Source organism: Molossus molossus, unplaced genomic scaffold, assembly GCF_014108415.1.
Source record: "Molossus molossus isolate mMolMol1 unplaced genomic scaffold, mMolMol1.p scaffold_m16_p_11, whole genome shotgun sequence".
Classification (NCBI taxonomy): domain Eukaryota; kingdom Metazoa; phylum Chordata; class Mammalia; order Chiroptera; family Molossidae; genus Molossus; species Molossus molossus.
In genome coordinates, this window is record NW_023425346.1 from 107165580 (window position 1) to 107191596 (window position 26017).

Below are 26017 nucleotides of genomic sequence, written 5' to 3' on the forward strand. Positions count from 1 at the left end.
AGGCCACAAACCCGAGCTCATGGGGGCGGCGAGGACACCAGCGTGGCTCTGGAGGAGCTGCGATCTGACAGCAGATCGGACACGGAGCCCAAGACCGTCCTGACCTCTCCTCGCAGGGCCCTGCTTCCCGGGAGGAGGTACAGCATCCGGGTGACCACACTCAGCGGGCTGGGCGCACAGGAGCACCCCACCGAGAGCCCGGCCTCGGCGCCGCTGCACCTGTGGACCCGTAAGTACACAGTGCGGCGGCTCATGGTGAGCAGGGCCCGGAAACTCTCATCTCCCCCCAGCCCCCAGTCCGCTCCAAAGTGGCCGTGACACCAGAACCCCGACCCTGGGCTGAGTACACCCTGAACAGCAGTGCGCCTGGTCTCGCGCTCCCCTGCGGGGGTGACCCTCACACCCAGCGGCTCCTGCCTTCTACTGAGCGGGACCATGGATCACAGGGCCAGAGGAGCATCAGGCGAGGGTGTCCACTGCCCCTCTGCCGAGCTCCTGGGTGTCTCAGGGGGCACCGGGGCCCGCAGGCCCCTCCTCCCCAGTGTGTGGGCGGAGCCGGCACTCGGGCCCTCACGCCCCCAGTGTGTGGGCGGAGCCGGCACTCGGGCCCTCACCCCCCCCAGTGTGTGGGCGGAGCCGGCACTCGGGCCCTCACCCCCCCCCAGTGTGTGGGCGGAGCCGGCACTCGGGCCCTCACCCCCCCCAGTGTGTGGGCGGAGCCGGCACTCGGGCCCTTACCCCCCCCAGTGTGTGGGCGGAGCCGGCACTCGGGCCCTTACCCCCCCCCAGTGTGTGGGCGGAGCCAGCACTCGGGCCCTCACCCCCCCAGTGTGTGGGCGGAGCCAGCACTCGGGCCCTCCCCCCCCGTGTGTGGGCGGAGCCAGCACGGAGCCCTCACTCCCCCCCCGTGTGGGCGGGGCCGGCACGGAGCCCTCACTCCTCCCCCCTGTGTGGGCGGGGCCGGCACGGAGCCCTCATTCCCCCCTGTGTGGGCGGGGCCGGCACGGAGCCCTCATTCCCCCCCGTGTGGGCGGGGCCGGCACGGAGCCCTCACTCCCCCCCCGTGTGGGCGGGGCCGGCACGGAGCCCTCACTCCCCCCCCGTGTGGGCGGGGCCGGCACGGAGCCCTCATTCCCCCCGTGTGGGCGGGGCCGGCACGGAGCCCTCACTCCCCCCCTGTGTGGGCGGGGCCGGCACGAGCGCTCTCGGTGAACCTGTGAACAGGAGGACAGGTGGCTCCTGAGAGGGAAGGTGTGAGCGGGGCCTGGCGGGTGGGGCAGGGGGTCAGCACAGGCTCACGTCCTCGCTCTGACCCTGAGGGCTGGGACCCACTCGCCTCATCTACGTCCCAGGGGAAGGGTGTGCCAGGCTCAGGGGTCCAGAGTGCACCCAGGAGGGTGCTGGCGGCGTGTGGGTGGCTCTCGGGCCAGCAGGAGGGTGCTGCCGACCCCACCCCCACCCTTCGGGGCGCAGTAGCCTCTACAGTCACTAAACCTGGCTTCACAGGCGGCTTTGGCAACCACGTCAGATCTTTAAACTGTGTCCCGGGTCAAGACCCCGTCAGCCCCTTCACCTCCCTCCCCTGCTGTGCCTCTCCCAGGGCCTCTGCCACCAGCGAACCTGACGGCCACCCGAGTCACGGCCACCTCTGCCCACGTGGTCTGGGATGCCCCCGCTCCAGGCACCTCGCTGGAGGCCTACATCATCAACGTGACCACCAGCCAGAGCACCAAGAGCCGCTACGTGCCCAACGGGAGGCTGGTGTCCTACACGGTGCGGGACCTGGTGCCTGGGCGGCGGTACCAGCTCTCCGTGACGGCCGTGCAGAGCGCGGAGGGCGGCCAGCTGCACAGCGAGCCGGCGCACCTCTACATCATCACCTGTGAGTGCGGGCCGCCCGCCGGGCCCCTGGCACCGCCACACTGTCCGGAGGGCCGGACAGCCAGCCTAGGAACAGGGCTGAGTGAACACGCCTGTGTGGACGGCGGGGGAGGAAGGGTCCGTGCGCGGCCGGTGGGGTCAGGTCCACGCACTTTGGAAACAGCACTTTGCTCCTCAGTGGTAGGGTCCCAGGAGGGGCCCTGCAGCCAGGCCGTCAGGGAGGAGCCGCTGGTCAGAGCCAGGAGAGGCCAGGACAGCCTCAGGAAGGGCGGGGGAGAGGCAGGAAGGACAGCCGGAGGGGTGGAGGGCTGGGGATGCAGCTCAGGTGCTCCGGGCTCCAGTGGCCACACTAAGGACCGGGTCCTGCCCCAGGGTCCCCCCGGTTCTGCACAGCGCTTCACACTCCTTACAGCTCCCTGAGGTGCTGCGGAAGGGGGTCCCTGAGCACGGCACCTGCAGTCTGTTCGCAGTCAGACCCAACTCAGCTCCAGGGGCCCCTGCCTGGCGTCAGGGCGTTTGGGGCCCTTGCAGGGCAGAAGGGTCCACGGGGGAAGGATGGGGGCTGATGGGTGACAGGGACTCACAGAAACCAGACTGTTACTCTCGGGGCAACTGGGGGGTGGGGGGCCTCAGCCGAGGGGAGTCCAGCCAGGCCCAGTGCCTGGCCCTGCCCTGCAGGCGGAGAACCTGGGCCCCAGGTAGGAGCTAGGGCCAGCCCCCCAGCACCGCCTGGTACTGTTTGCTTCCCAGTAGGGACGCTGTGCCTCCTCAGGCATAGAGCTGGCTGCAGGGCTCTGAGAGCCACAAAGCAAGGAGTCCGGTCCCTTCAGTTCTTTCTGAGCAGTGGGGTGGGACGGAGGCAAAGGGACGCCCAGACCTGCCTTATGTGCCCCCCAACCTGTCACCTGCCGCCTACAGCCCCAAGGGACAGCGCTGAAAGACGCTGGCACCGGGAAGGGCTCCACCCACGGGTGCTCAGAAACAGACCAGTCCCTGCGCGCCTGCCCGAGCTGCGTCTGCTCAGTGACCGTGGGGCCCCTGAACTGCCAACCCAGGCCCCCAGGTACACTCCTCCGCCGTCAGCCCCCTCGGGGTCACCTGGCATGGCTCCAGGCTCGGAGCTCCTTGTGGTGACCCTGGTGACTCCCGCAGGTTCTCGGAGCTCGTAGACGGCAGAGGACGAGTGAGTGCCAAGTTTGGCGGCTCACCTGGCAAATCGGTTACCGTGAGATCCCGTGAGTATCTAGGCAACCTCAGTGGCCTCGCTGCCACTCACGCCGCCCCCTCATGGGAGGGAGAAGGCCCCTGAACATGCCCTCGCCCAGCCGTGGCCTCGGGCCAGCATGATGCTCACACAGCCAGAGCCCGAGGAGCCCCCGAGGCAGCCGTGTGGGGTGCGGTCCAGTGGGGCCGGGCAGTGAGCAAGGGCGGAACGTAAATGCGTGAGAAGCAGGACTCAGCCTGGCTGGTGGGCAGGAGACAGGCGGGCGTGACTCGTCTGCGGGGTGGCTGCTCACAAAGTGGACTCTGGAACAGCAGCACCAGCTGGCTCTGGGCGTGCAGGGCCCACCAGAGCTGTGCAGCGGGAGCCTGTCTGCCGACGTGGAGCCCGGTGACCGGCACGTGCCCTGTGGTTCCAGGAGCTCATGTCCTCACCACAGTGGGTCGTGTCCGTGTTAAGAGCGGAGCCTTTGGGATCAGGTCCTGCGTGGCGTGGATTAGCAGGGCCTCTCTGCCTGGCCCAGCACTCAGGGCGTGGCGATGGGCTCAGACAACCTCGGGGCCTGGGCGGGGAGCCCCAGGCCACCCTCTCACCACTGGGCCAGGATCCCATCTGCATAGACATCTCTGGCAAAGAGCCTATTGCCAGTTCAATGAGTTTTCACCAATGAAAGTATCCCCAGGCCAGGGACAGGCATGCTCCAAGGAGGACCTCTGTGACCGGGAGGGGGGAGGGAGCAGCAGGTATCTAGGGAGCCGGAGGCCCAAGGCCTCTGTGGAGAAGCTGACTGGTGGTTGGGGTGGCCACGTGCACGGAGGAGAAGCTGTCTGGCAGTTGGGGTGGCCACGTGCACGGAGGAGAAGCTGTCCGGCAGTTGGGGTGACCACGTGCACGGAGGAGAAGCTGTCCGGCAGTTGGGGTGGCCACGTGCGTGGTCTGCCTGAGGGCGGGTACGAGGGGGAGGAAGAGGTGCTGCTGCCCCCTGAGAAGCAGGGTTGGCGGGAGGAGAGTGGAGTTTGAAGGAGGCTAGAAAGGCTGAGGCCAGGAGGTCAGGCAGATTCGGTCCTGCCCCGGGCCACTGGTGACTCATTTGCCAGAAGTGTTGGCGGAAGCCAGGCCCCTGCGGAGGGTGGGCAGCAGGTGAGGGCTGGTCCATCTGGAGGAAAGCGGGTCCTCCTGGAGGCACTGGGAGCCCGCAGGCCTGAGCCCAGTTGGGAGCCGGCGGCAGGGCCAGCGTCATGCTCCCGAGGGCAGCCTGGGGACAGTCCTGGCGCGGCAGTCCAGCATGGTCAGCACTGTGCGTCCTGGTCTCTCCTAGAACCCACGGCTCCGGTGCAGCTGGAGGATGCGCCCAAGCAGGCCAGCCTGGCCCTCCAGCGCCCCGAACCTGACGGTGACAAGGACGTGGGAAGTAAGTCAGCCGAACGGGCTCCAGGGCTGAGCACCAGGAGTGGGGACAGGAGGCACCAGCACCCCGTCCTTTTACAGACCAACGACCCAGATCTGCCCGAAGGTTCCCGCCCCTCCTGCCCGCCCCCAATGGCAGGGCCCCCCACAGAGGAGCATGTTGAGCAGAGGGCAGGAGTCAGGAGGGCAGGGCAGAGCGTGGCCCAGCTGGAGCACCAGCAGGCAGACCCAGGCTCAGGAGGCAGGGCCACGGGGCCCCTGCTGGCACCAGGCGGCATGGGCCCTAGACTGCCCAGCACGGCCTCCATCTGGAGAGAACCCCGGCCAGCACAGCTGCAGGCATCGTCACAGGGCGGCTCCCCTTAGGACCGTGTGACAGGTTCCTCACAGACCAGACCAGACCCTCGCTCTCCTTTCCTGTCCTGACTCTCAGGGCCGTGTCCCCCAAGGGACAGCCCCCGATGACCCAGTGGCCTTCTTCCAGGTCGGCCACAGGCTCAGATGGGGCCCATCCACGGGACCCCAGAGAAGGCAGAGTGCTCAGTACCGGGGAAGCCACACACCCAGGAGCCGCCTCTGAGGGGGGGTGTCACTGCGGGCCAGTCCCCATGCCCCTGGGCATGGGCACCCGGGCCAGAGGGTGCACCTGCAGAGGGTGATGCCGAGTCCGGACGAGGCCTGAGGGCGCCGGTGGCTCAGAGAAGGCGGGTGGCAGGTTCAGGCTGAGGCAGACGACCCCGACCCCGTGGTCACAGAGCAGAGCAGGCTCCGCCCCTGTTTCTATGAACGGTGGCTCGTCAGAGGGTGTGTGTTACCTCGGTCCTTTTAAAAGTCAACTGTTTCCGCCCTGGCCGGTTTGGCTCAGCGGTTAGAGCGTCGGCCTGCGGTCCGGAGAGACCCGGGTTCGGTTCCCGCTAAGGGCACGTACCTCGGTTGCAGTTTGTCCCCAGCCCTGGTTGGGTCGTGTGGGTGGCAACCACTCGATGTGTCGCTTTCACGTCGATGTTTCTCTCTCTCTCTCTCCCACTCACTCTATCTGAACAAAATATCGAAAAAAAATGTCCTCAGGTGAGGATAAAAAAAATAAAAGTCAACTGTTTCCTAAAATTCAAACTAGAGGGACCTGAGGACCTTCCTGGGCGTGTCCCGAGGAGAGTTCGAGGTGGCCCGGGCTCCCCCAGACGCACGCCACCTGCCGAGCGGAGGGGAGGTGTGCTTGCTCCAGGTGACAACGGGGAAGACCCTCGGGGCCGGGTGCACAGAGCCAGCACGGTCTCTGGTCCCGTCACACTCTGGTCACTGGTCCGCGCTGCCCCCTTTGATTGAGTTGGTTGGTTGGCTCTGGCTAAACCTCGGACTGGAACACGGTCCGCAGCCTTGCTGGCCACTCCCAGGGGCCAGGCTGTGCCGGTGGGAGGCTGCAGCACAAGGTGCAACCCCCGCCCGGCCAGAGTGGCTCAGTTGGGTGAGTGCCATCCTGTGTGCCGAAGGGTCAGCAGTTCGATTCCCCGTCAGGCCACATGCCTGGGTTGTGGCGATCGGGGCTTAGCATGTGCAGAAGGCAACAACTTGATGTCTGTCTCTCTATAAGTGAGGATTAAACACGTAATAGTAATAAATGGTGAGCAAGGTGCAATCCAGGCTGGGTCTGCCCAGCACCTTGAGTCGGCCGGAGCTTCTGGGCATCGGTGGGACAGGGATGAACCATGGCCTCGGCCGCTGTCGCCCAGGGGCGTGCAGGGGGTCCAGTGGTCATCGGCGGAGCTGCTCTGATGTCCGAGAGTGGAGCTGGGGCTGGGACACGAGCATGCCCCCAGCACAGGGTGGCTCAGGCCTCGGAGTGCTAACCCACCGCCTCGCCGCGCCCACCGTGGAGCGGGCGTGAGCGCCTGCCGGGTCTGATCCGCAGGGACGCTGCCAGCAGTGAACCCTTGCGCGTCGCTTCATTGCTCCCGGCCAAGCTTCTGGCTCACCCTCCTGCCAGGTTTCGCTCCCTCTGTGCCCACACCAAGCTGCCCGCAGGCCAGTCCTCTGCCTGTGACCTCCCGCGTGCTGGCTGTCCCTGGCCCTTTGCGAAGGTTTACGATCAGCTGGTCGAGTTGGACGGAGGGCTTGTGTGGACTGCACCTGGCCGGCTCCTGAGTCCCCGTGGGCCTCCCGCGTTTGAGGGAAATGCGGCCGGGAGTCGGATTCAAGGTCCGCGGTCCCTCTCCCTGAGAGTTCCGAAGGGCCCCCGGTCATCGTCTGTCCGCACTGCTGCCCCCAGTGCCCCCACCTTCTTGTTCCCTTGTCAGGATCATCTCCCCTCCTCTCTGGACGCCGTTAGATTCTTCCTTCTCCCCAGAGAGCCCCAGGCACCTCGAAAGCACAGCTGACGCTGCGATCGGCGTCTCCTCACCACTCAGCGCTCCGGGTCGGGTCCGGTCCTTCGAGCCCCGGAGAACCTCATGGAGAAGGGGGCTCCCGCGCCTGCCACCTGCCGCAGGGCTCTGGCTTCGTCCCTGACACCTACACTGTGTCTGAGCGGCTGCCACCAGAGGAGGAGACGGGTGTCATCCGGCAGCAGCAGCCTGTGGTTGATCCTCGCCCACAGTCCGTCTCCCGTGTGTGTTTATTCTGAGGTGTGTGCGCTGTGATCAAGTCGGGATTAGGGGAGACCACTCCGCAAAACGAGGCTGCGGTGGGTGTGCGCTGGCTGCACCCACCCCCGTGTGACCTGTGGGCTCGGCTGCCCCGAGCAGCAGGAACATCAAGTGTCAGCCGCCCGGGCCCACACATGGAGCAGGAGGGCGGCCGGCGTGGCCCACGCCCCACGTCCTGTGAAGACAGCTGCAGGGCCTAGACTCGCGGGGAGTCAGACAGCCGGAAGAGAACAGCCCTGTAGAAGCGGAGGACTCACCCCCACTCCCCACCTCCCCCCAAAGCAGTGAACTCAGGCCTGTGTCCCTGGCACAAGGGTGTCCAGTCCGTGGGGCCAAACTGGGCCCCGATGTAACCCCATCTGTCTGTGGTCAACTGATCCCAACAAGGGCGCCAAGACCCTTCAGCCGAGAAAAGCCTTTGGGCAAAGGTGCTGGCACATCTGGACACCCACACGTGGAGGAGGCTCGCGTCACACACAGGGGCCCAGAATGATCGGAGACCTACAGGCAGGAGCTAAACCTGCGAACTCGGAAGAAACCACGGTAACTCTTCATGACCTTGGATTTGGCGAAGGGTCTGTGGATGTGATACCAAGTGCACAAGCAACACAACTTCTAAAAAGGTGAATGGATGTCACCAAAACCTTAAGGTGTCTGCTTCAGAAGAAGGGAGAAGACAACCCATAGAACGGGAGAAAATATCGGCAAATCACGTGTCTGAAAAAGCGATCTGTACCCATAATAAATAAAGAACACTTACAACTAAATAGTAAGAAGACAAATAACTCAATTGAGAAATGAACAAGCCACCTGGCTGGTGCGGCTCAGGGGATGAGCGTCAACCCTGCACCAAGAGGTCACTGGTTCAGTTCCCAGTCAAGGGCACATGCCCAGGTTGTGGGCCCCATCCCCAGGGTGGGGCGTGCAGGAGGCGGCCAGTCCATGTTCTCTCTCATCGATGTTTCTCTCTTTCTCTCTCTCCCTCTCTCTTCCTTTCTCTAAAATCAATAAAGAAAAAATATTTTAAAAAAAGAAAGAAAGAAAGAAATGAACAAGCCAACTGAACAGACGTTTCTCCAAGGAAGATGCGCAGTGGCCAAGGCCCACGAAGAGCTGTTCAAAGTCAGTCATGGGGAATGTGGGTCAGAACGACGCCGGAGCCACCCGGCCCGGCCCCAGGGCCCAGCGAAAGGTGGATGATGAGCCCTGGTGGGCACGTGCAGAACTGCAGCCCTCAAACACCGCTCCTAGGAAGATCAGTGGTCACCACATGAGCCAGCGACTGCACCCTGCGGGGTGTGTACCCGAGGGGGAGGAACACACGTGTCCCCACAGGCCTCATACACAGTGTCCACGGCAGCACAGCCCACGATCGTCACAGGGTGGAAGCCACCCATGTCCACCACCGGAGGAGCGGTGAACGGGATGGGTCTTTCCACACAGTGGGTGGTATCGGACCGCAGAGGGAGTGAGTGACACCTGCTACGATGCTGTGAAGCTTGGGGACATTGGCCTAGCGAACGCAGCGTCACACTGCTCGGCCGGGGGTTGGGGTCCAGGGGGCGACCGCTACGGGCTGGCGGGCGTATGTGCTGTGCTTGGATCGATGTACTGCATGGGTGGACTGGAAGGTGTATCGACGACACCTCGATAAAGCTGTTTTAAAGATACAACGGGAAGAAGGGCGTTTTCGGCATCTCTTCAGTGTGGGGCATGCAAATATATTTACCTATCTTCTTGTGTTTAAAAATAAAATGAGTGAAAAGTGTTAACCCCACGAGGAAGAAAAGAACAAGACGAGGGAGGAAGGACGTGAACGTCTCTGAAGGTGGCCTCGTGGTCCGTGGGGAACAAGGAACTGTTTGCACATGAGGCCCGGAGAGAGCGTTGGCGCCGGGAAGGAAGTCGACACCCTGCTCGTGCTGATGGCACAACCACCCAGGAAAGGGCATCGTTCCAAGTGGTTTTAAAAGTTTGACTGTTCCCTCCGAGCGGGCACCTTCTAAGGAGAAAAGGAATTGCCCGGAAACTTCAAGCTGTGCCCAGGGATCTTAATGTGAGTCGTATGACTGCTTATATTTTAAACGATTACATGTACATTGTGGGATAATTATGTTAATGCCACCAAGATTTTCATCATAAAAAGATACAATATAAAATCAAAGAGGTAAAACCCCTGTGTTTTTATATTTATTTAACTCTGTTCATTCGAACTGGAAATAAAGGGTAAACTCATACTTTGTTTACTTTATTTTTAAATCTGATTTCCCAGTTCTGTCACCTGAAAAGACCCGGCGCCTTGACCACCAGGGACAGTGAGCCCCTCGGTTGCCCAGACAGGCTCTAGGTGAACCTCTCCACTGAGGCATCACACGGACGGAGTGAGCCCGGGACGTACTTGAGCTGAAAGGGGTCCCACTGGCCAAAGAAGGGACCACTGGACATCAGAAAACCACTGACAGCAAGAGACGGAACCCACCACAACGAATGCCGTGAGCTCCGGTGCCCGCTGGGGACAGACTCATGCTGAAAGGGCTCCGGACCGGAGAACGGCACACTGACCCGCCTTGCCTGGCCACAGAGGGCATTTCCGGTGACCCTGTGGTGGGTCAGGGGAAACAGGTCCTGGCAGGAGGTCTCTGGCCATCAGAGGCAGAGGATGGACCGAGCTCAGTAGGCCCTGGTCAGGCGAGGAATCTGAGACCTGAGTCAGGGGCCCCCAGCTCTGCATCCGCGAGGCTGCTGCCGCCAAGCCAGGGACCCAGCCTCCCGTCATACATGCTGCACCCCTGGGGCAGTGCTGGAGAGACAGGGACCGGACCCTGTGACCAGCACCAGGAAAGTTGGGCATGGAGCTGAGCTCATCCAGGAGGAGGGGCTCCCACAGGACCAGTGACCGGTGTCTGCAGTGGCTGCACAGGGCAGGTGACGAGTCGCGGATCAGGCAGGGCGTGAGACAGCCCACGGAGGCTGTGCGCACCTCCCAGACCCTCATCACACAGGCCAACTGCCAAGGGCCCGTTAACACAGCCAGGGGAGCGACGTGGACCGCGGTTTCTCGCGGTAGCGAGGGAGCACCGCCACTCTCCTGACCGCCTCCTGTCTTTACCCGGCAGGTGCCGCTGAGGCACTCACTGGAGGCTCGGACGGCCTTCGCCAAGAGAGGGAAAGGGAGATGCGGAGACTAAACTGCAAAAGATTGCAAACTGCTGATAATCGCTGAAACCAGGGGCAGTGTATGGGGTTCTTCAGACTCTAATTTTGCAGGTTTGAACACTTTCAAGGTTTTTAAAAAGCCCACAACTGCCCTGGCTGGTGTGGCTCAGCAGTTAGAGCCTGAACCCTCAGACCAGAGAGTCGCGGGTTCGATTCCCGGTGAAGGGCGTGCACCTGGGTGGCAGGTTCCGTCCCTGGCCCCAGTCGGGGTTGTGCGGGGGCAGCCAATCCACGTGTCTCTCTCTCTCCTCTCTCCCTTCCACTCTCTCTAAAATTCAATAGAAAAATATCCTCAGGTGAGGATTAACAAAAAATAATAATAAATGAAAAAAAATAAAATAAAAGCCCACAGCTCACTGTCAACATGTCAGGAAAGACAAAGAGACAAGGCCAGCCGGAGGGAGTGGGTGCAGAATGAGGCAGCGCACGGCCCAGCAGACACCCCGAGGGCCAGCGGGGCAGCCGGGTCTGCTCAGGGTCTCAGGGTCTGCTCCTGCAGGAGCTGCTGCGGGAGGGGCCTCGGGGAGCGGGCACAGGGGGACCAGCCTCTGGCATGGGGAGTGTGGGCACCATCCTTACTCCTTGGGTTTCTTACGTTTCTAAGTTAAAAATGAAAACATAGATAATGACAAAGCTTAAAACAAATGGACCCTAAGAGGGAAAGGCCAGCCCCCCCCCCCCCCCCGCAGCCACTGAGGGACCTGCTTCTAACTGACAGTAGTGAGGATGCCATGGGGGGGAGGGGCAGACAGCGGGGGGGGGGGAGGATGCCATGGGGGAGGGGCAGACAGGGGGTGGTGAGGATGCCATGGGGGAGGGGCAGACAGCGGGGGGTGAGGATGCCATGGGGGGGAGGGGCAGACAGCGGGTGGTGAGGATGCCATGGGGGATGGGGCAGACAGCGGGGGGTGAGGATGCCATGGGGGAGGGGCAGACAGGGGGTGGTGAGGATGCCATGGGGGAGGGGCAGACAGCGGGGGGGGGGGGAGGATGCCATGGGGGGCGGGGCAGACAGGGGGTGGTGAGGATGCCATGGGGGAGGGGCTGACAGCAGCCCCCAAGGCACAGATGCCCTCAGAGTCCTGCACAGAGGGCTGGGGACTGGGGGATGCAGGTGGCATGGAGACGGGCCCTGGAGGGCGAGCTGGCTGTCAAGGGGAGGCCTTGGCATCCCATGTGGAAGAACCCTGTGCAGAGCGGGGTTCAGCCCCGGAGGGCTCAGCGCTGAGGGTCCCAGCAGAATCACCGTTCACACCCTGGCCTCAGGGGAAGGGGGTCAGAGCCGGGACCACCCAGGACAGTGGTGCTGGGCACAGCAGGAGGCACAGCGTGGCAATGCCAGCTTCCTCTGGGGACCAACTGCTCATGGCCTGTCTGCAGACACCCCTGGGAACTGCACAGAAAACCCCTGTCAGAACGGAGGCACCTGCGTGCGGGGCGTGGACGCACACAGCTGTGACTGCAGCCCAGGGTTCAAGGGCAGGCACTGTGAGCTCGGTAAGTCGGGGCCACCCTGCCTGGCCTCGAGACATCTGCTACAGCAGACTGCTGGGCGGGGTGGATGTTCCACAGGGACCTCACACCATGAGGCCCCCAGACTTCCAGGGGCCCAGGCAGGGAGGCTGGCAGGCAGCGAGTCATGGGCTCCCCGCCGTGCCAGCCCCGCCGTGCCAGGCTGACAGGTGCTCCTGGGCCGGGGGGTCTAGGGACAGTCAGAAAGCAAGGAGCACAGAGCGACAGCCCCACAGTGAGGTGGGCGAAGGGGCCGAATGTGTGGGAGGGGAAGGGCCGCAGGCCTCCCCCAGGAGACTGGACTGAGGCGCGGTGGGTGGACAGGGAGTCCCGAGGGGAACCAGCCCGCAGGCTCACGGACCCTCCCAGGGTGCAGGCGCGGCCAGGCGGGGCCCCTGAGCGCGGCCTCCTGTCTGCAGTCTGTAGAAAGCTGCCCCAGCCCTGCACACGCCTGTTCTCAGAGACGAAGTCCCTGCCGGTCTGGGAAGGAGGCGTCTGTCACCACGTGTAAGTTTCCCTCCTCCCTGGCCTCCGGAAGCACTTCCACCAAGTCCAGCTCCCTGTCTCTAGACCCCCGAGGTCCAGTGGTGACAGTCACCGAGGGGCCTGCTCCGACCACCTGTTCCCACCAGTGGCAAAGCAGGAAACTGGGCCAGAGAGGCTGAACAGCTTGTCTGAGTCCAGTTCCCCGGCTGTCGTGTTGGGAGGTAATTCCCACCCTGTTTCTCCCCATGGCCTGGCTGGAGTCTCCCGGCCTTCAGCCCCAGCGGCCCTCCTGCACTGACCACGGAGCGGGCGCTCCGCCCAGAGACGCCCTGGATGTCCTTCCGCAGCTGTGATGTCTGAGTTGTAAAAAGAACCCAGGCCCCTCCCACCCGTCACCATCCCCAAACCTGTGCGAGGCACTGTGAGTAGTTCCCACTCCGCACAACACGGAGGCTACGCTCCGGAGATGCCGGCGGCAGGGAGTTCACAGGTGGCAGGTGCAGCCCTGCTCCACCCGCGGCCCACACCAGGCCCCCCATCCCCAGGCCTCTCGGTGGGCTGCCCTCAGCGTGGCCCACACCGGGGTCCCCCATCCCCAGGCCTCTCGGTGGGCTGCCCTCAGCGTGGCCCACACGGGGGTCCCCCATCCCCAGGCCTCTCGGCAGGCTGCCCTCAGCGTGGCCCACACCGGGCCCCCCATCCCCAGGCCTCTCGGCGGGCTGCCCTCAGCGTGGCCCACACCGGGCCCCCCATCCCCAGGCCTCTCGGCGGGCTGCCCTCAGCATGGCCCACACGGGGGTCCCCCATCCCCAGGCCTCTCGGGGGGCTGCCCTCAGCGCCCTGCACCTCCAGGCCTCAGGGCCACGTGGCCCTGCCTGAGCCAGGCAGCCTCGGCAATTGCCCAGGCTCTCGCTTAGTATCACATGACTTTGTCAACACCCCTCAAACTGTACCCTCAAAATGGGTATATCTCATTTTCTGTAAATTATGCTTCATAAAGTCCGTTTTAAACGTGACATTTCAATACATCCCTATGAAGTAAAGTTCTTTAGGAAAAAAACGTCCTTGCCTCAAGCACAGCTCCCTGGGCTCCGGGGACGCAGCGGGCGCCCCTCAGCTCTGTTCCTGGCTGACGGCGCTTTCTTGGGACAGGTACAAACGAGTCTACAAGGTGCACCAGGACATCTGCTTCAGAGAGAGCTGCGAGAGCACCAGCGCCAAGAGCACGCCAAGCAGGTGTGTGGGGAGGAGGCCTGGCAGGTGTGTGGGGAGGAGGCCTGTCAGGTGTGTGGGGAGGAGGCCTGGCAGGTGTGGGGGGGGAGGAGGCCTGGCAGGTGTGTGGGGAGGAGGCCTGGCAGGTGTGTGGGGGGAGGAGGCCTGGCAGGTGTGTGGGGAGGAGGCCTGGCAGGTGTGTGGGGAGGAGGCCTGGCAGGTGTGTGGGGAGGAGGCCTGGCAGGTGTGTGGGGAGGAGGCCTGGCAGGTGTGTGTGGGGAGGAGGCCTGGCAGGTGTGTGTGTGGGGGGGAGGCCTGGCAGGTGTGTGGGGAGGAGGCCTGGCAGGTGTGGGGGGAGGAGGCCTGGCAGGTGTGTGTGGGGAGGAGGCCTGGCAGGTGTGTGGGGAGGAGGCCTGGCAGGTGTGTGTGGGGAGGAGGCCTGGCAGGTATGTGGGGAGGAGGCCTGGCAGGTGTGTGTGTGGGGGGAGGAGGCCTGGCAGGTGTGTGTGGGGAGGAGGCCTGGCAGGTGTGTGGGGAGGAGGCCTGGCAGGTGTGTGTGTGTGGGGGGGCCTGGCAGGTGTGGGGGGAGGAGGCCTGGCAGGTGTGTGTGGGGAGGAGGCCTGGCAGGTGTGTGTGGGGAGGAGGCCTGGCAGCTGTGTGTGGGGAGGAGGCCTGGCAGGTGTGTGTGGGGAGGAGGCCTGGCAGGTGTGTGTGTGGGGGGGAGGCCTGGCAGGTGTGTGGGGGGAAGGCCTGGCAGGTGTGGGGGGAGGAGGCCTGGCAGGTGTGGGGGGAGGAGGCCTGGCAGGTGTGTGGGGGGGAGGAGGCCTGGCAGGTGTGTGTGGGGGGGAGGCCTGGCAGGTGTGTGGGGGGGAGACCTGCTGCGTCCTGCTTTGGCGCACAGGGCAGTGGGGCAAGGGTGGCCCTGAGGATGAGCACTGTGGACGCCACAGGCCTGGGGCTGGGCCAGGCTCTATGTATGTGTGCGCAGATGTGCAGTCTTGTTCCACTGACTGTGCCCACATGTGCACATGGCCACCACAGATGGGAGTAGGGGCATGGTGGGTGCTGGGCGGTCAGAGGGTGGTGCTGGGTGGTCAGAGAGTGGGACTGGGGGGAGGTCAGAGGATGGGGATGGGAGAAAGTCACGGGGTGGGCTAGGGGGAAGCCAGAGGATGGGACTGGGGGAGGTCAGAGGGCATGGCTGGGGAAGTCAGAGGGCAGGGCTGGGAGGTCAGAAGGTGGGGCTGGGAGGTCAGAGGGCGGGGCTGGGGAGGTCAGAGGGCGGGGCTGGGAAGTCAGGAGGTGGGGCTGGGGAGGTCAGAGGGCAGGGCTGGAGGAGGTCAGAGGGTGGGGCTGGGAAGTCAGGAGGCGGGGCTGGGGAGGTCAGAGGGCAGGGCTGGAGAGGTCAGAGGGCGGGGCTGGGGATGTCAGAGGGCGGGGCTGGGGGAGGTCAGAGGGTGGGGCTGGGAAGTCAGGAGGTGGGGCTGGAGGTCAGAGGGTGGGGCTGTGGAGGTCAGAGGGTGGGGCTAGGTCAGAGGGCGGGGCAAGGAGGTCAGAGGGCACGGCTAGGCCGTCAGAAGGTGGGGCTGGGGTCAGAGGGCAGGGCTGGGGTCTGATCATGCACTGGAACTCAGTGTCTGGTGCTCAGGCAGGGGGCATGAGCTTCCCAGACAGTCCCAGTACCTCACTGCAAACAGCAAGTCTGTCTACTTTCCTGCTCCCACCCGGCTCCTCCCCTAAAGGGCTCAGGTAGTCCCAGGAGTCATTGTGTCAGCTGTGAGTAGGTCACGTGCTCCAGCAGAGCTGAGTGAGCCTGGGCAGTCCTCGCAGACCACCCGCGACCACACACTGGGTCTGTCGCCTGGTGTCCAGGAAGAGCTGTGACCGTTCACCACGGCTGCTGGGCCAGCGTGTCCTTGGCCCCCCTCAAGCTGCAGGAGTCACCCAGCCAGCATCTCCCGTCATGGGGGCGGGGTAGGGGTTGAGGACACAGACTGACATGCTGCCCTCAGTGTCCCTGCCCTGGGGTCTGAGTGAGCTTAAGGAAAGGGGGGGGGGGGCTGGGCAGCGGGGTGGAGCCAGGGGACCCCAGCCCACAGCTGCTTTTCATGAACCACCTTCTCTGTCCGTTCCAGGAAACCCAGCAACAGCCCGACACTGAGGACAGCGTAAGGTGCGTCCCGCAGCCAGGCCAGGCCGCAGACCCCAAGGGCTCCCAGAGACCCCTGTGGGAGCTGCGTCTTCGGGTGGGAAGTCTCTCTGCCCTCGGTGGGCCCAGAACAGGCTGGACGACACAGGATGCTGGGCCGGGATCAGGGGCTGCTTTCCAGACCCTGCAGTAGCCGTCTACTGAGAAAAGTGGGGTGTGGGAGCCTTGGTCTCAACTTCTGGGAGGTCCTAACGACTGTCACTGGGGGGTCCTAACCCTCAAACCACGATGAAGCAGCTCCCACCTCTGCTTCACCCAGAATTCCCCAAACCCTTTTGGGAACTCAAGCCCATCTGGTCCCCCCACCCCACGTAAGCGGGGACTCCTCAGTCGTTTGAAAGATACTGAGCTTCCTGTGACTGCAGGTTCCACCAACACTTAGGTGCTCACTGCTCGCTCCACCAGTGAGCCCGCCGCCCAGCTCCGCCGTGGTAGGAGGGAGGCCCTGGCTGCACGAGGCTCAGCCAGGCCTCGGTCACGATGTGGCTGAGGAGGTTATTCAGACCTTCACCAACAACCAGAGCCAAAGAGCCTTGCGCCCGTGGGCTCACACGGCCGGGCAGGGCCCTGGGCGGCCTCGGGCCGCCGTCCCGTCAGACAGGACGTCACTCAGATGCATCACCCCACCCCATGCTCCACACTCAGCCCTGCAGGCAATTCAGTGCTGGGACTAAGAGCCCACAAGTGTGACCTGGGCTCAAATGCTTACAGTGCAGTAAGTTACCTGAAAGAATAATACACTTTTTATTTTTATTTAATGTTTTTATTGATTATTTAGAGAGAGTGGGAGAGAGATAGAAACATCGATGTGAGGAAGAAACATCTATCGGTTGCCTCCTACACATCCCCTGCACGCCCCCTACTGGGGATCGAGCCCGCAACCCGGGCCTGTGCCCTGACCTGGAATCAATCCGGGACCTCTCAGTCCATGGGACGGTGCTCAATCCACTGAGCCACACGGGCCAGGCAGAACAATACACTTGTTTAAAAGTTGCCCTGCAAATCCACTTCTATAAAAACAAATCAGAAACTTACTATCAAACACTGGCCTTCAGAACACAAATTCTGGAGACAGTGGAGAAAACACCACAGGCAGGACACAGGACACAGGACACAGGACAGTCACACAGCCAAGGCCACAGGGAAGGGCCATCTCCAGCCAGAGCGAAGGGGCCCCTGTTGCCGAGGAAAGGTCGAGGCGCCACCGAAGGGGGCAGCCTGCGGTGTTCCAGAGGCCTCCCCCTGGGGACACGGTCAGTCCTAACAAGCCTGCCCCCACCCTGCGCAGGGCCGCGAGCGTGCTCGGACCCCCCCCACCCCCCGGGCAGCGGCCGGGCCCTGAGAGGAGAGAAAAGCCGCTGCCTCAGAGGAAGGGGTGCCCTTCTCCTCACGCCCCGTTGTGTTTTCTCCTCCAAAGGATTCCGGACGTTCTTGCTACACTCCATCAGCCTCACAAGTTTCTAAAGCCCAGGAAGACGAGGTCTAACATTGGATTGACAGGGACCCCTGAGCAGCGAGGTCCTGGCTGGAGTCTGTTCTCTGTGGCTTCTCTCCTGCAGCTGCTGGAAGACAGACGGCCAGGCGGGCCCGGCCGGGAGGTCCTCTGGGACGGCACCCCAAGCTCCGAGCTGCCCCTAGCAGAGCAGGGACCCAGGCTGCGTCTCCTGGGGCAGCCTGGGCCGCTGACCAGCAGCTGCTGCGTGTGGGGAGCCCCAGAGGAGCAAGGCCTCAGCCACAGCCTCGGCCACACCCAGAAACCAGTCCCAAGTCTAAGTCAGAGAAAGACTCTGTCTTTGAGACTCGACAGCCAAGCTGAGGAGCTCCCCAGACGGCCTGCGGAGCAGGGGTGGGCTGGGAGGAGGGAGGGCGCCCCCTCCGCCCCCCGCAGGCCATTACTGAGGGGAAGGGTGATCCCTGAACCACCAGCAGCTTTTGGAGAGGAAATGTCGGCACCAACGTGGAGTTCAGATGCCAAGTCTACTACCTTCGCTGTGAAGAGTCCGGAGCACACACGTGGCTCTATGGACCAGATGTTCTCTGTGCAAACACGCAGCCTGTGCTGGGGTGAAACTCAGCCGCAGACCTGAGCCCGCGGTAGGACTGGATCCAGTAACACGAATCACCAAGACGGGCCATGCCCTGGGCTGAACTCCGGCTTCGGCCTGATGGGAGACAGCCATCCCAGATGACAAGTCACCACAGCACACAGGACCACCCCCCCCGAGGTCACGGAGTGCTGCACAGACCCCGCTCGGGAAGGAGCCTGGTGGCAGCCGGGGCTGCTCCTTACAGGTCTGAGCAATGAAGACAGACATGGGGCGGGCGAGGCCCAAGGACGGCTGAGGTCCTCAGTCCACGACTCCGACAACTCAGGCTACCAGGCCGCAGGCACCGGCTCCACACCAGACGCTCTCCCAGCCCGTGGGCGGCACCACCACACGCCTCCAGCCCTGAGCAGCTCTCCTCCCTGCAGGTGAGGCCGCGCCCGAAGCCGGTCCACCTCCACCTGCGGCCGGAGAGCCCCAGCTGGACCGGCAGCCCTGGTGCCTGGTGCGTGCCCCGCCGCTGCCCCAGCAGGCCTGCGGCCATGGGAAGAGCACCTTCCTCTCATCTTTATAAAACACTTTCTAAAGAGTTAGAGTATATTTTAGACCTTTTATTTTTATTAAAATTGTGTGTGCATATGTCTGTGTATTATCCGACTTGTCATTTCAAGGAGTCTCCACGGTGCTTCAGAACAGCCCAGTCCCAGGGCCCCCGGAGGGCACCCTGAGCCCGCCCCGGGCTCCAGCCCTGGGGACACGGCCACGACCACTGCTGCTGACTCCTGCTGGACCTGCCACCTGTCCCTGTGCGTCCGCGCAGCACGTGCCAAGACCGAGCGACACCACTGAGAAGCAGACTCTTCCTTGACCACGTCATGACCTCCAGCCCCCAGCCACGAGGCAACACCAGCAGGCTTGGCTTCGGCTCAGAAGCAGTTTCTACGGGAAAGGCCAGAGCCCCGAGCTCGGTGCTGGGTGGGCTCACGACAAATCCATTTCAATGTTGCAGATTCAGTATCTAGTGTGAAGACTTCCTGATGAAATTACAGACCACCCTTGAAACACTCCAAACGAGCTTTCCCACGGCCCCTTCGTGAAACTTCCTCCTCGGAAACACTCGCCCTCCACCCAAGGGGACGGGGGTGACGACCAGAACACTGTTGGGCGGACCTTGGGCTGCAGTTAGCACCTGCTGACCAGGCGGGGTGACCTGACGTCCAAACGCGTAGACTAGGGATTGAGGTTGCACTTCGCCCCGACTGGGCACGGGAACCACACTGTGGGCTGCAGGGACTGTGCTGGCCACGTGGACACAAGATGGAGTAAGTGAAGACACTGGCGCGTGGTGAGGTGTTTTCCTTCTCAGTGATTTTGCCCGTGGCCGAGGAGGGCAGTAGAGACAGACGTCCCCTTCCCGCTGCCCATGGCCGTCAGAGATGGAGCTGCTCTGCCACCAGGGAGCCAGTGGGCAAGGGCCACTCTGAGCCACCAGCCTCCAGCACCTTCCCTGGCTGGACTACCTCCCGCTGGCCAACCAGGGCCACAGACGTCTGGCTCACACGTGAAAGTTCCCGGAGCCACTTACTGGTTTTCACACTGCCCACCTCTGCCGCCCCTGGGAGCCGTAAAAAGTGTTTTGACTCAGCGAGGAATCCCCTGGAAGCAGAGCTCAAGGGTGCCGACTGCACTCCAGTGGCGGGGAAGGAATTCTCTTCTAAAACTGGCTGCTTACTTTCCTTTCCAGTAAAGAAACAGAAACATCAACCCCGGGCTCTCTGACCCACAGGCACACAGTGCCTGACACGCGGGCTGGTCGTTCCGTGTGGACGCTCTGTGCCTAGCAGGGCCTTTGAGAGCAGCCCTGGCCTCGACCCACTGGGCCCCAACTGCTCCCTCTCCGGGTCCTAACCACCAAAGATGTCCCAGTGTCCCCTGGGCTCGGATGGCCACGGTGAGAACAGGCCTGACGGCTCTGTCTGCAGGAGAGCCGGGAGCTTCACAAACTGTTCTCCGCAGCATCAGCACAAGGAAGGTGCCCAGAACCTTCGAGGACGCACCCCTCCCCCGGCAGAGCTCACACCATCGGGCCCAGGCCTCTGACCCCAGTGCTTCACATCACTGCTTGGACCCACTGGGCTGCCGAGGGGCTTCCTCCCCCTTGGTGTCAGGGAGAGCTCCCTGACAGCCACCCCACTGGACTCCTGGCCCCAGCCCCAGGCCCGGCCATGTTCAAATGCTCTCCTCTGGCCTCGGAGGCCCCCCGAAGGATGGGGAGGCCTGGCTGGGCCCGCTCCACCGCCCCTTCTGTGTGGGCTGCCCGGGTCAGCACTCCCGGCTGCAGAGACGGCGGGCCTGGCCGTGACCACTGCCGTGAGCAAGCACGAAAGCCAAGTTCCCCGAGGCCGGGCAAGGCCTGCTCCTCGGAGGGCAGTGCCCAGCGCTGTGCCGGCAGGACGGAGCCGTGCAGATGGGAGCCCACCACTGACCCTCCCTCTGCTGTACACTGAATGCATCTACGAAGCAGTATTTTTGGCTTAAAAACATGAGTATTTTTGTGGAAAACCCACTCCTTGTCCATAAAGCCGAGTGCTGTGATGCAATGCAACCCCACCACCTCCTCACAAGCGTGTCTGTCGCCAGAGGAAATGGAAAGCGACTCCGACACCAGAAGGGCCCCGCCCCCACAACCTCACAGAGCTCACCCACAGTTATGACAGAGAGAATAAAACCAAGTTTCATGGCGCCGAGTTCCCGATCTGAACAGCCAGGACCCATCTTTTATTCACGAGGGAGCCGGGCTCTGCCCAGAGACTGACAACAAATCGAAATAACGCACCTGCTACTTAGTCTGACCTACTTCTCAGATGAGCTACAGTAAGTTTTCACCAAAAGACCCCTTTTAGAATGAAAAGTAGCCTGAGAAGACCCAAGTGAAGCTCCCAAAAGCTTTGAGAGAACCGAAATGTGCTTTGGCGTCTCTGGGCCTTCTATCATAGCTCCCCCTCCTCCTCCCGGTCCTCGTCCTCGTCCTCGTCCTCGCCCTCGTCCTCGTCCCCCTCACTGGTGTTTCTGTCACCAGGCGTGTGGCTCTCAGGCTCCTCCTGCTCCTCCCGAGCCAGGAGCTTCTTGAAAACTTCAAACTCCTCAGCAGAAGAACGGGCCGTCCTGGCCAGAAACTCAGCTTCTGAAACTCTGAGAATGTCCTTGACGAGAGGGTTGGGGACCTGGGTCTGCCCCTTCTTGTCCGGGGTCTGGTACCGCCCCAGGCGCTCCAGGAAGGTGTGCCGCTGCCTGGTCTTGGCGATGGGGTACTGCAGGAAGTCGGTCCGCACCACATCCGCGTGCTTCACGCCCATCCTAAAGTAGGCATACTGGAGACACGGCGGGTCAGGCTCGCGGGCCCTCGGACCTGCTCGCCAGTCGCGGCAAACACCGCGAGAGCCCTCAGAAGAGCACCTGCCACGGCTGCAGTCGGCCGAGTCTCAAGGCGTTTCATTCGTGTTGAGACAAATGCAGCAGAAAATAAGGGGCAGGAGGGGGAGATTACATTCTAATTTCTTCAGACGAGAAGAAAAAGATGAATGCAAAAGCATAGGCCAAAAACTCAGAAAACATCTAGGATTTGACCTAAGTCGTCAAAAAATTGTTACCAAAAAAGTTAGGACAGCTATCATAATCATTCCCCAAATCCACATGCAGACTAGGCTCTAAAGATAGGAAAGTCTGAGCTATTTTTAAATTAACTTTTTTTTGGTTAATCCTCACCCCAGGATATTTTTTCCATTGATGTTTTTTGAGAGAGTGGGAAGGAGGAAGGAAGGGGGTGGGGAGGGAGAGAGAAAGAGAGAGAGAGAGAATCAACTGGTCGCCTCCCACACAGGCCCCACCCGAGGCCGGGGATCAAACCTGCAACCCAGGTACGCGCCCTTGACTGGGAATCGAACCTGAGACCCTTGGTGCGAGGGCCAAGGTTCTAACCACTGAATCATACCAGCCAGGGCTTAAATTAGCTCGTTCAAGCAGAGGACCACTGGACTCCGAGAACGCAGTGGGGCCCCCCATCACTGGCGCAGGAGAGCTGCAGACACAGCCTCACCCGCACGGACACCAAAACCCGGCTCTTTGGCTGGAGGGCCCCCGGCTGCGTCGCCCCGGAGCCGCCCCGTCCCATCCCAGAGCCCACTGTCCCCATCACGTCACGCTGCCGCTCTCACCTGGAACTTGTACTCCACCTCTCCCGGGGCCTCCCGGAGAAGCTGGGGGCATCTGTGCAGAACCTCCGTCACCTGCTGTGCTGTGAAAAGGCACTTCTCCCTGAGGACCCTGACGATGCTGTCGATGTCCCGCTGGGACATGGTGAGCACTTCGGGGCAGCAGTGTAGCACCCTCTTTAGTTTCCCTGCAAAATATAGAACAGGGAAAGTGCACAATTTCAGGATATTCCAGAAAAAGGAGCTAGCTGCACCCAACTCAAGCCAGCATTTTCAAAATGAACAAGGACCCCTCTCGCTGCCCCACAGCGCGTGCCAGCCTCCCAGGTCTTCCCAGCAGCGCCGTGGAAGTGGGGGACCAGAACAGCCTACCGCCCCGCGGATGCCCTCACTCCTCGGACTCCCCAACCCTCCCACCCTCCCTCCCTGGTAGTCCTGTCTCCTCCTGGTCTCCCAGATGAAAGGCGCCTGCCTCATACTCTAGGTTTCCTCCTCCCCTCACCTAGAAAGGAGCTTCCCAGGACCTGCTGGGAAAGTCAAACAGTAAGATGAGACAGCAATGTCCCCGTTGGGGCTCTGGGCCGAGGTTCCGTCCGTAACGAAACAGTCATGGAAGGCTGGGCCCATGCAAAGGAGCCCCATGGCAGTAATGATGGAAGAACAGTGCACAGCCACAAACACTGATTCCCAGTTAGCGGGAAGACCATGTACTTCATCCAAACGGGGACACTGTGGGTGCAAGAGCCCAATCGATGCGTTAGGACGACTGTCTAAACCGAGACGGACAGCTGGGGGAAATTAGCACCTGGAAACCTAAAACCACTGATTTAAACTACTAGTTAAAATCTTCCTAGCAGTTGAGTTAGTCACTGTCTTGTGTGTCAGGAATGGATCTCAGGAGTCTAGACTTTATCTCTGCAGCTCAAGGCCGTGCTGAGCTGGCCAGTTTGAAGCGACAGGCAGAAGGCGCCGAGTCCAGCCTGGCAGAGGGCCCTGCAGCAGTTGTCGGTTCGAGAACACGGGGCTGTCTCTAGCTCATCTGGAGGAGGAGACCTGCTGAGATCTTCTGAAATAGTGGATCCTCACCTGCCGGCCAGCAACTCCACAAACTTTTTTCCCCCCAACAACATCTTACCATTAAGACTCAAGAATAAAAAACAACAAAATATTGGGATTTCTGGGGTCAAAAGGGGGTCCCCTTTTCCATAAAAAGATCCAATGAACTTCTAGGGTCCTCGAGGCATGAAACCTAACGGGGGTGGGGGTGGAGTGGGTCTGGAGGGAAAGGCCACTCCACCAGTTTCCCAGGACTCTGGGGAGCTCTCAGGTCCCACAGTAAGTCAAGGTGCCCAGCTGGAACCCAGTCTTTACCAGGGACTCTGTAAGTCTCTGGCTTAGGTGCAAAGCACTGAGACCACATCCAGTTATTTAAACATCAAGGTCACAGATACCCACGTACACACATCACGGGTGAACATCTATCCGCTCAGCACACCGCTGCTCTAGATGCTGAGTCCCACAGTGACCCATCCAGACAAGAGCCCCTGCCTATCACTCAGCTCCCCCTGCAGTGCCTGCGCCAGGTCGCTCCTCTGCCTCACCTCCAAGGCAAATCACCTTTCTCTCAAGAACCCTCCCCCACAAACCCCCGTCACCCACCTCAGCTGGGCTGTGCCACCTGGCTCAGACCCAGCACTGCACCGTCCACACCGTACCTTCCTCGAGCCCAAGCTTCCGCAGGTAGGCGGAGCGCTTCTTCACGTGCATTACAGGGAGTTTCAGTAACTGAGGACTTTTCTTCAAGGCCACGCACACCGGCTCCGGGTTCACACCCAAGAGTATTAACTCTGAGACGATGTCCAGCAGCTGTCGAGGGTGGGGGCTTGGTTGTATACTGAGCAATTCTTGAGCATGGACATCACTGAAACCCATGTCCAGGAGGGCACGGATGACCTCCTCCCGCTCCAGGGACCCTCCCTCCACAGGAGCCCTCTGCTTATGGAGGTGGCACCGAGCAAGGCTCGTCCAGCACTCTGGTTTCTGCACATCCTTTCTGGGCTCCACACGGGGTAACCCCACAAGGCCCCCTCCTCCACTGGAGGCTGTGGTCAGTTTTCGCAACAAGGGAGCCGGTGCCCTTTCCTGTTCTCCAAGACGAGGCGTCTGCCTAGCGATGCCAGCCCAGGTGAGGGGGACCAGGCGGTGCCAATCCAAGACCTGTAAGATGCAGCACAAAAGGGAGTCACTTCCTCACCACCCCGTGGAATGGGAACCCCAGGACTGGGGAAGAGGGCCCCACACAAACATAACAGTTTTTATAAAAGATCTGCAGAGTCGTATCTGAACCCAAAAAGCCTGGAGGCTCCCACGCAGAACAGTCAAGCAAGTGTCTAAAGTGTCTATAAGCTGTCGGGCCACCACTGCGGGCATGGGGGATGGGGACGGGGGGGGGGCTACTCCAAGGCCGCCAGGTAAAGCTTTTGGGGGGCCTTTTCCTCTACCTGCTAAGGGTGGTGCCTGGGGGCTGGATAATTTAATTCGCAGTAGATCAGCAGGACGAAGAACCCCCCCCCGTTTCCCAACGTTTATGGCCAGAGGCAGCCCCTCGGAGGCTCGGTGAGGGGCCAGCAACTTCACAGCGGGAGGGCTGCGGGGACAAAGGGGTGTCCGGGAACAAAGGGGGTTCGGGTTTGGTGGTGTCGGCCACACAGGTGCAAGTGGTCGTCCGGTCCGTCCCTCGTGGCCCCCACTCCCCGGGGCCCAGGGGTCCCTGCTTCTGTGGACACAGAAGCTGCCACGAAGCCGCCTTCGGATCTGAGGGGTCTGCAGCCTAAAGGTTTTCATGCCGCCCCTGGGGGCCGGGCGGGCGCCCACTCGGACTGGGGCGGGGTCCCGCCTCCAGACCCTCGTCTCCGCGCTCCTTCCGCAGGGCCAGCGTCGCAGCCGGCGCAGCCGGCCGGCCACCTCCACGCACAGCCCGTCTCTCCCGAGGCTCCGGCGTCCCCGCCGCGCGGAGCGCACCACGCGCAGGTCGCCGCGCGCCCGCCTCCCCGCCGCGTCCTGCGAGCTGCTCGCCCCGCGCGGCCTCACCTGCCGGCCGAGCGCCGCCATCGCGCGAAGGCGGGGCCGCGACTCCTGCGCCGGAAGCAGAGCCGCCTCGGCCGCCGACCCCGCCCACCCCGGCCCTCGGCCCCGACCTCCCCAGGCCGCCGACCCCGCCCACCCCGGCCCTCAGCCCCGCCCTCCCCAGGCCGCCGGTCCCGCCCACCCCGGCCGCCGGCCCTCGGCCCCGCCCTCCCCAAGCCTCCGGCCCCGCCCTCCCCGGTCCGCCGCTTCCGCCCTCCCCCGAGCCAGCGCGAGGGTGCAGCCGGGCGTTCCGCTCGCCGGTCGGGTTCCCGGCGCCCGGCTGCGCGCGCGCCCCAGGCCTCCTCCCCGCCCGAGGTCCAGCCCGGCCACGCGTTGTGCCGGCCGCTCCCGAGGAAGAGCCGGAGGAAGCGCGCAGCGCAGGTGCACCGGCCTGCACGCCCGCGGCGGGGCGGACGAGGGCGCTGTGCCCAGCGCCCCGCGGCTGACGGCTCTTGTGCCCGGCGCGCGGGGAGGTGCCGGCCGCCGGAACCCGCTCGCCCTCGACGACGGGCGGGTCTGCCCTGCGGCGGGCTGGGCCGCAGCCGAACGAACGCGCACGCAGCGGCGGCGGCGCCCGGCGGCCCTCTGGCTCCGCGCGGAGACGGGCCCAGGCGTCGATTCCAAGGTCCCACGCACTCGCGAGCGCGGCCATCCCCGGGTTGCCCGCGCTCCCTTCCACCTGGAGAAATCTGGGTCTAGCGCCGGCTCCGGTGCGCCCTCCCAGCCGCCCGCACCCCACAGCCCCAAGCCCCACACTCAGTTCACAAGCGGAGCTTCTGGTTTCTGAACGGGACGGGTCAGCCCTGGCGGTTAACCTCAGGCGCCTGCTCCGCCGGGCGCCGGGCTGG

General features: G+C 62.9%; 2 protein-coding genes across 3 annotated transcripts in view; one reads left to right on the top strand and one right to left on the bottom strand.

Moving 5' to 3' along the window:
* Positions 1-15750, top strand: part of SNED1 (sushi, nidogen and EGF like domains 1) — a 59241-nt gene extending 43491 nt beyond the window's left edge. The window contains exons 23-31 of the mRNA XM_036253382.1: positions 117-229; positions 1601-1882; positions 2800-2944; positions 3034-3116; positions 4422-4514; positions 11749-11865; positions 12300-12387; positions 13519-13602; positions 15714-15750. Of these exons, the coding sequence (XP_036109275.1) occupies positions 117-229; positions 1601-1882; positions 2800-2944; positions 3034-3116; positions 4422-4514; positions 11749-11865; positions 12300-12387; positions 13519-13602; positions 15714-15750 (1042 nt within the window). The remainder of the gene's footprint in view (positions 1-116; positions 230-1600; positions 1883-2799; positions 2945-3033; positions 3117-4421; positions 4515-11748; positions 11866-12299; positions 12388-13518; positions 13603-15713) is intronic.
* A 1773-nt stretch (positions 15751-17523) lies between these two features.
* MTERF4 (mitochondrial transcription termination factor 4) lies at positions 17524-25190 on the bottom strand. Of its 2 annotated transcripts, none has more exons than XM_036254727.1 (4): positions 25134-25168; positions 23759-24260; positions 22047-22231; positions 17524-17949 (listed from the first exon to the last, which is right to left on the bottom strand). In XM_036254727.1, the coding sequence occupies exons 1-4, from the start codon at positions 25152-25154 to the stop codon at positions 17752-17754; spliced, it is 906 nt and encodes a 301-aa protein (XP_036110620.1). In that variant the 5' UTR covers positions 25155-25168; the 3' UTR covers positions 17524-17751. The 2 variants fall into 2 exon arrangements, with proteins under 2 accessions (XP_036110620.1, XP_036110622.1); XM_036254729.1 differs by lacking the exon at positions 17524-17949 and adding an exon at positions 20580-21203 and having other exon boundaries at positions 25134-25190.
* Positions 25191-26017: the final 827 nt, after the last annotated feature.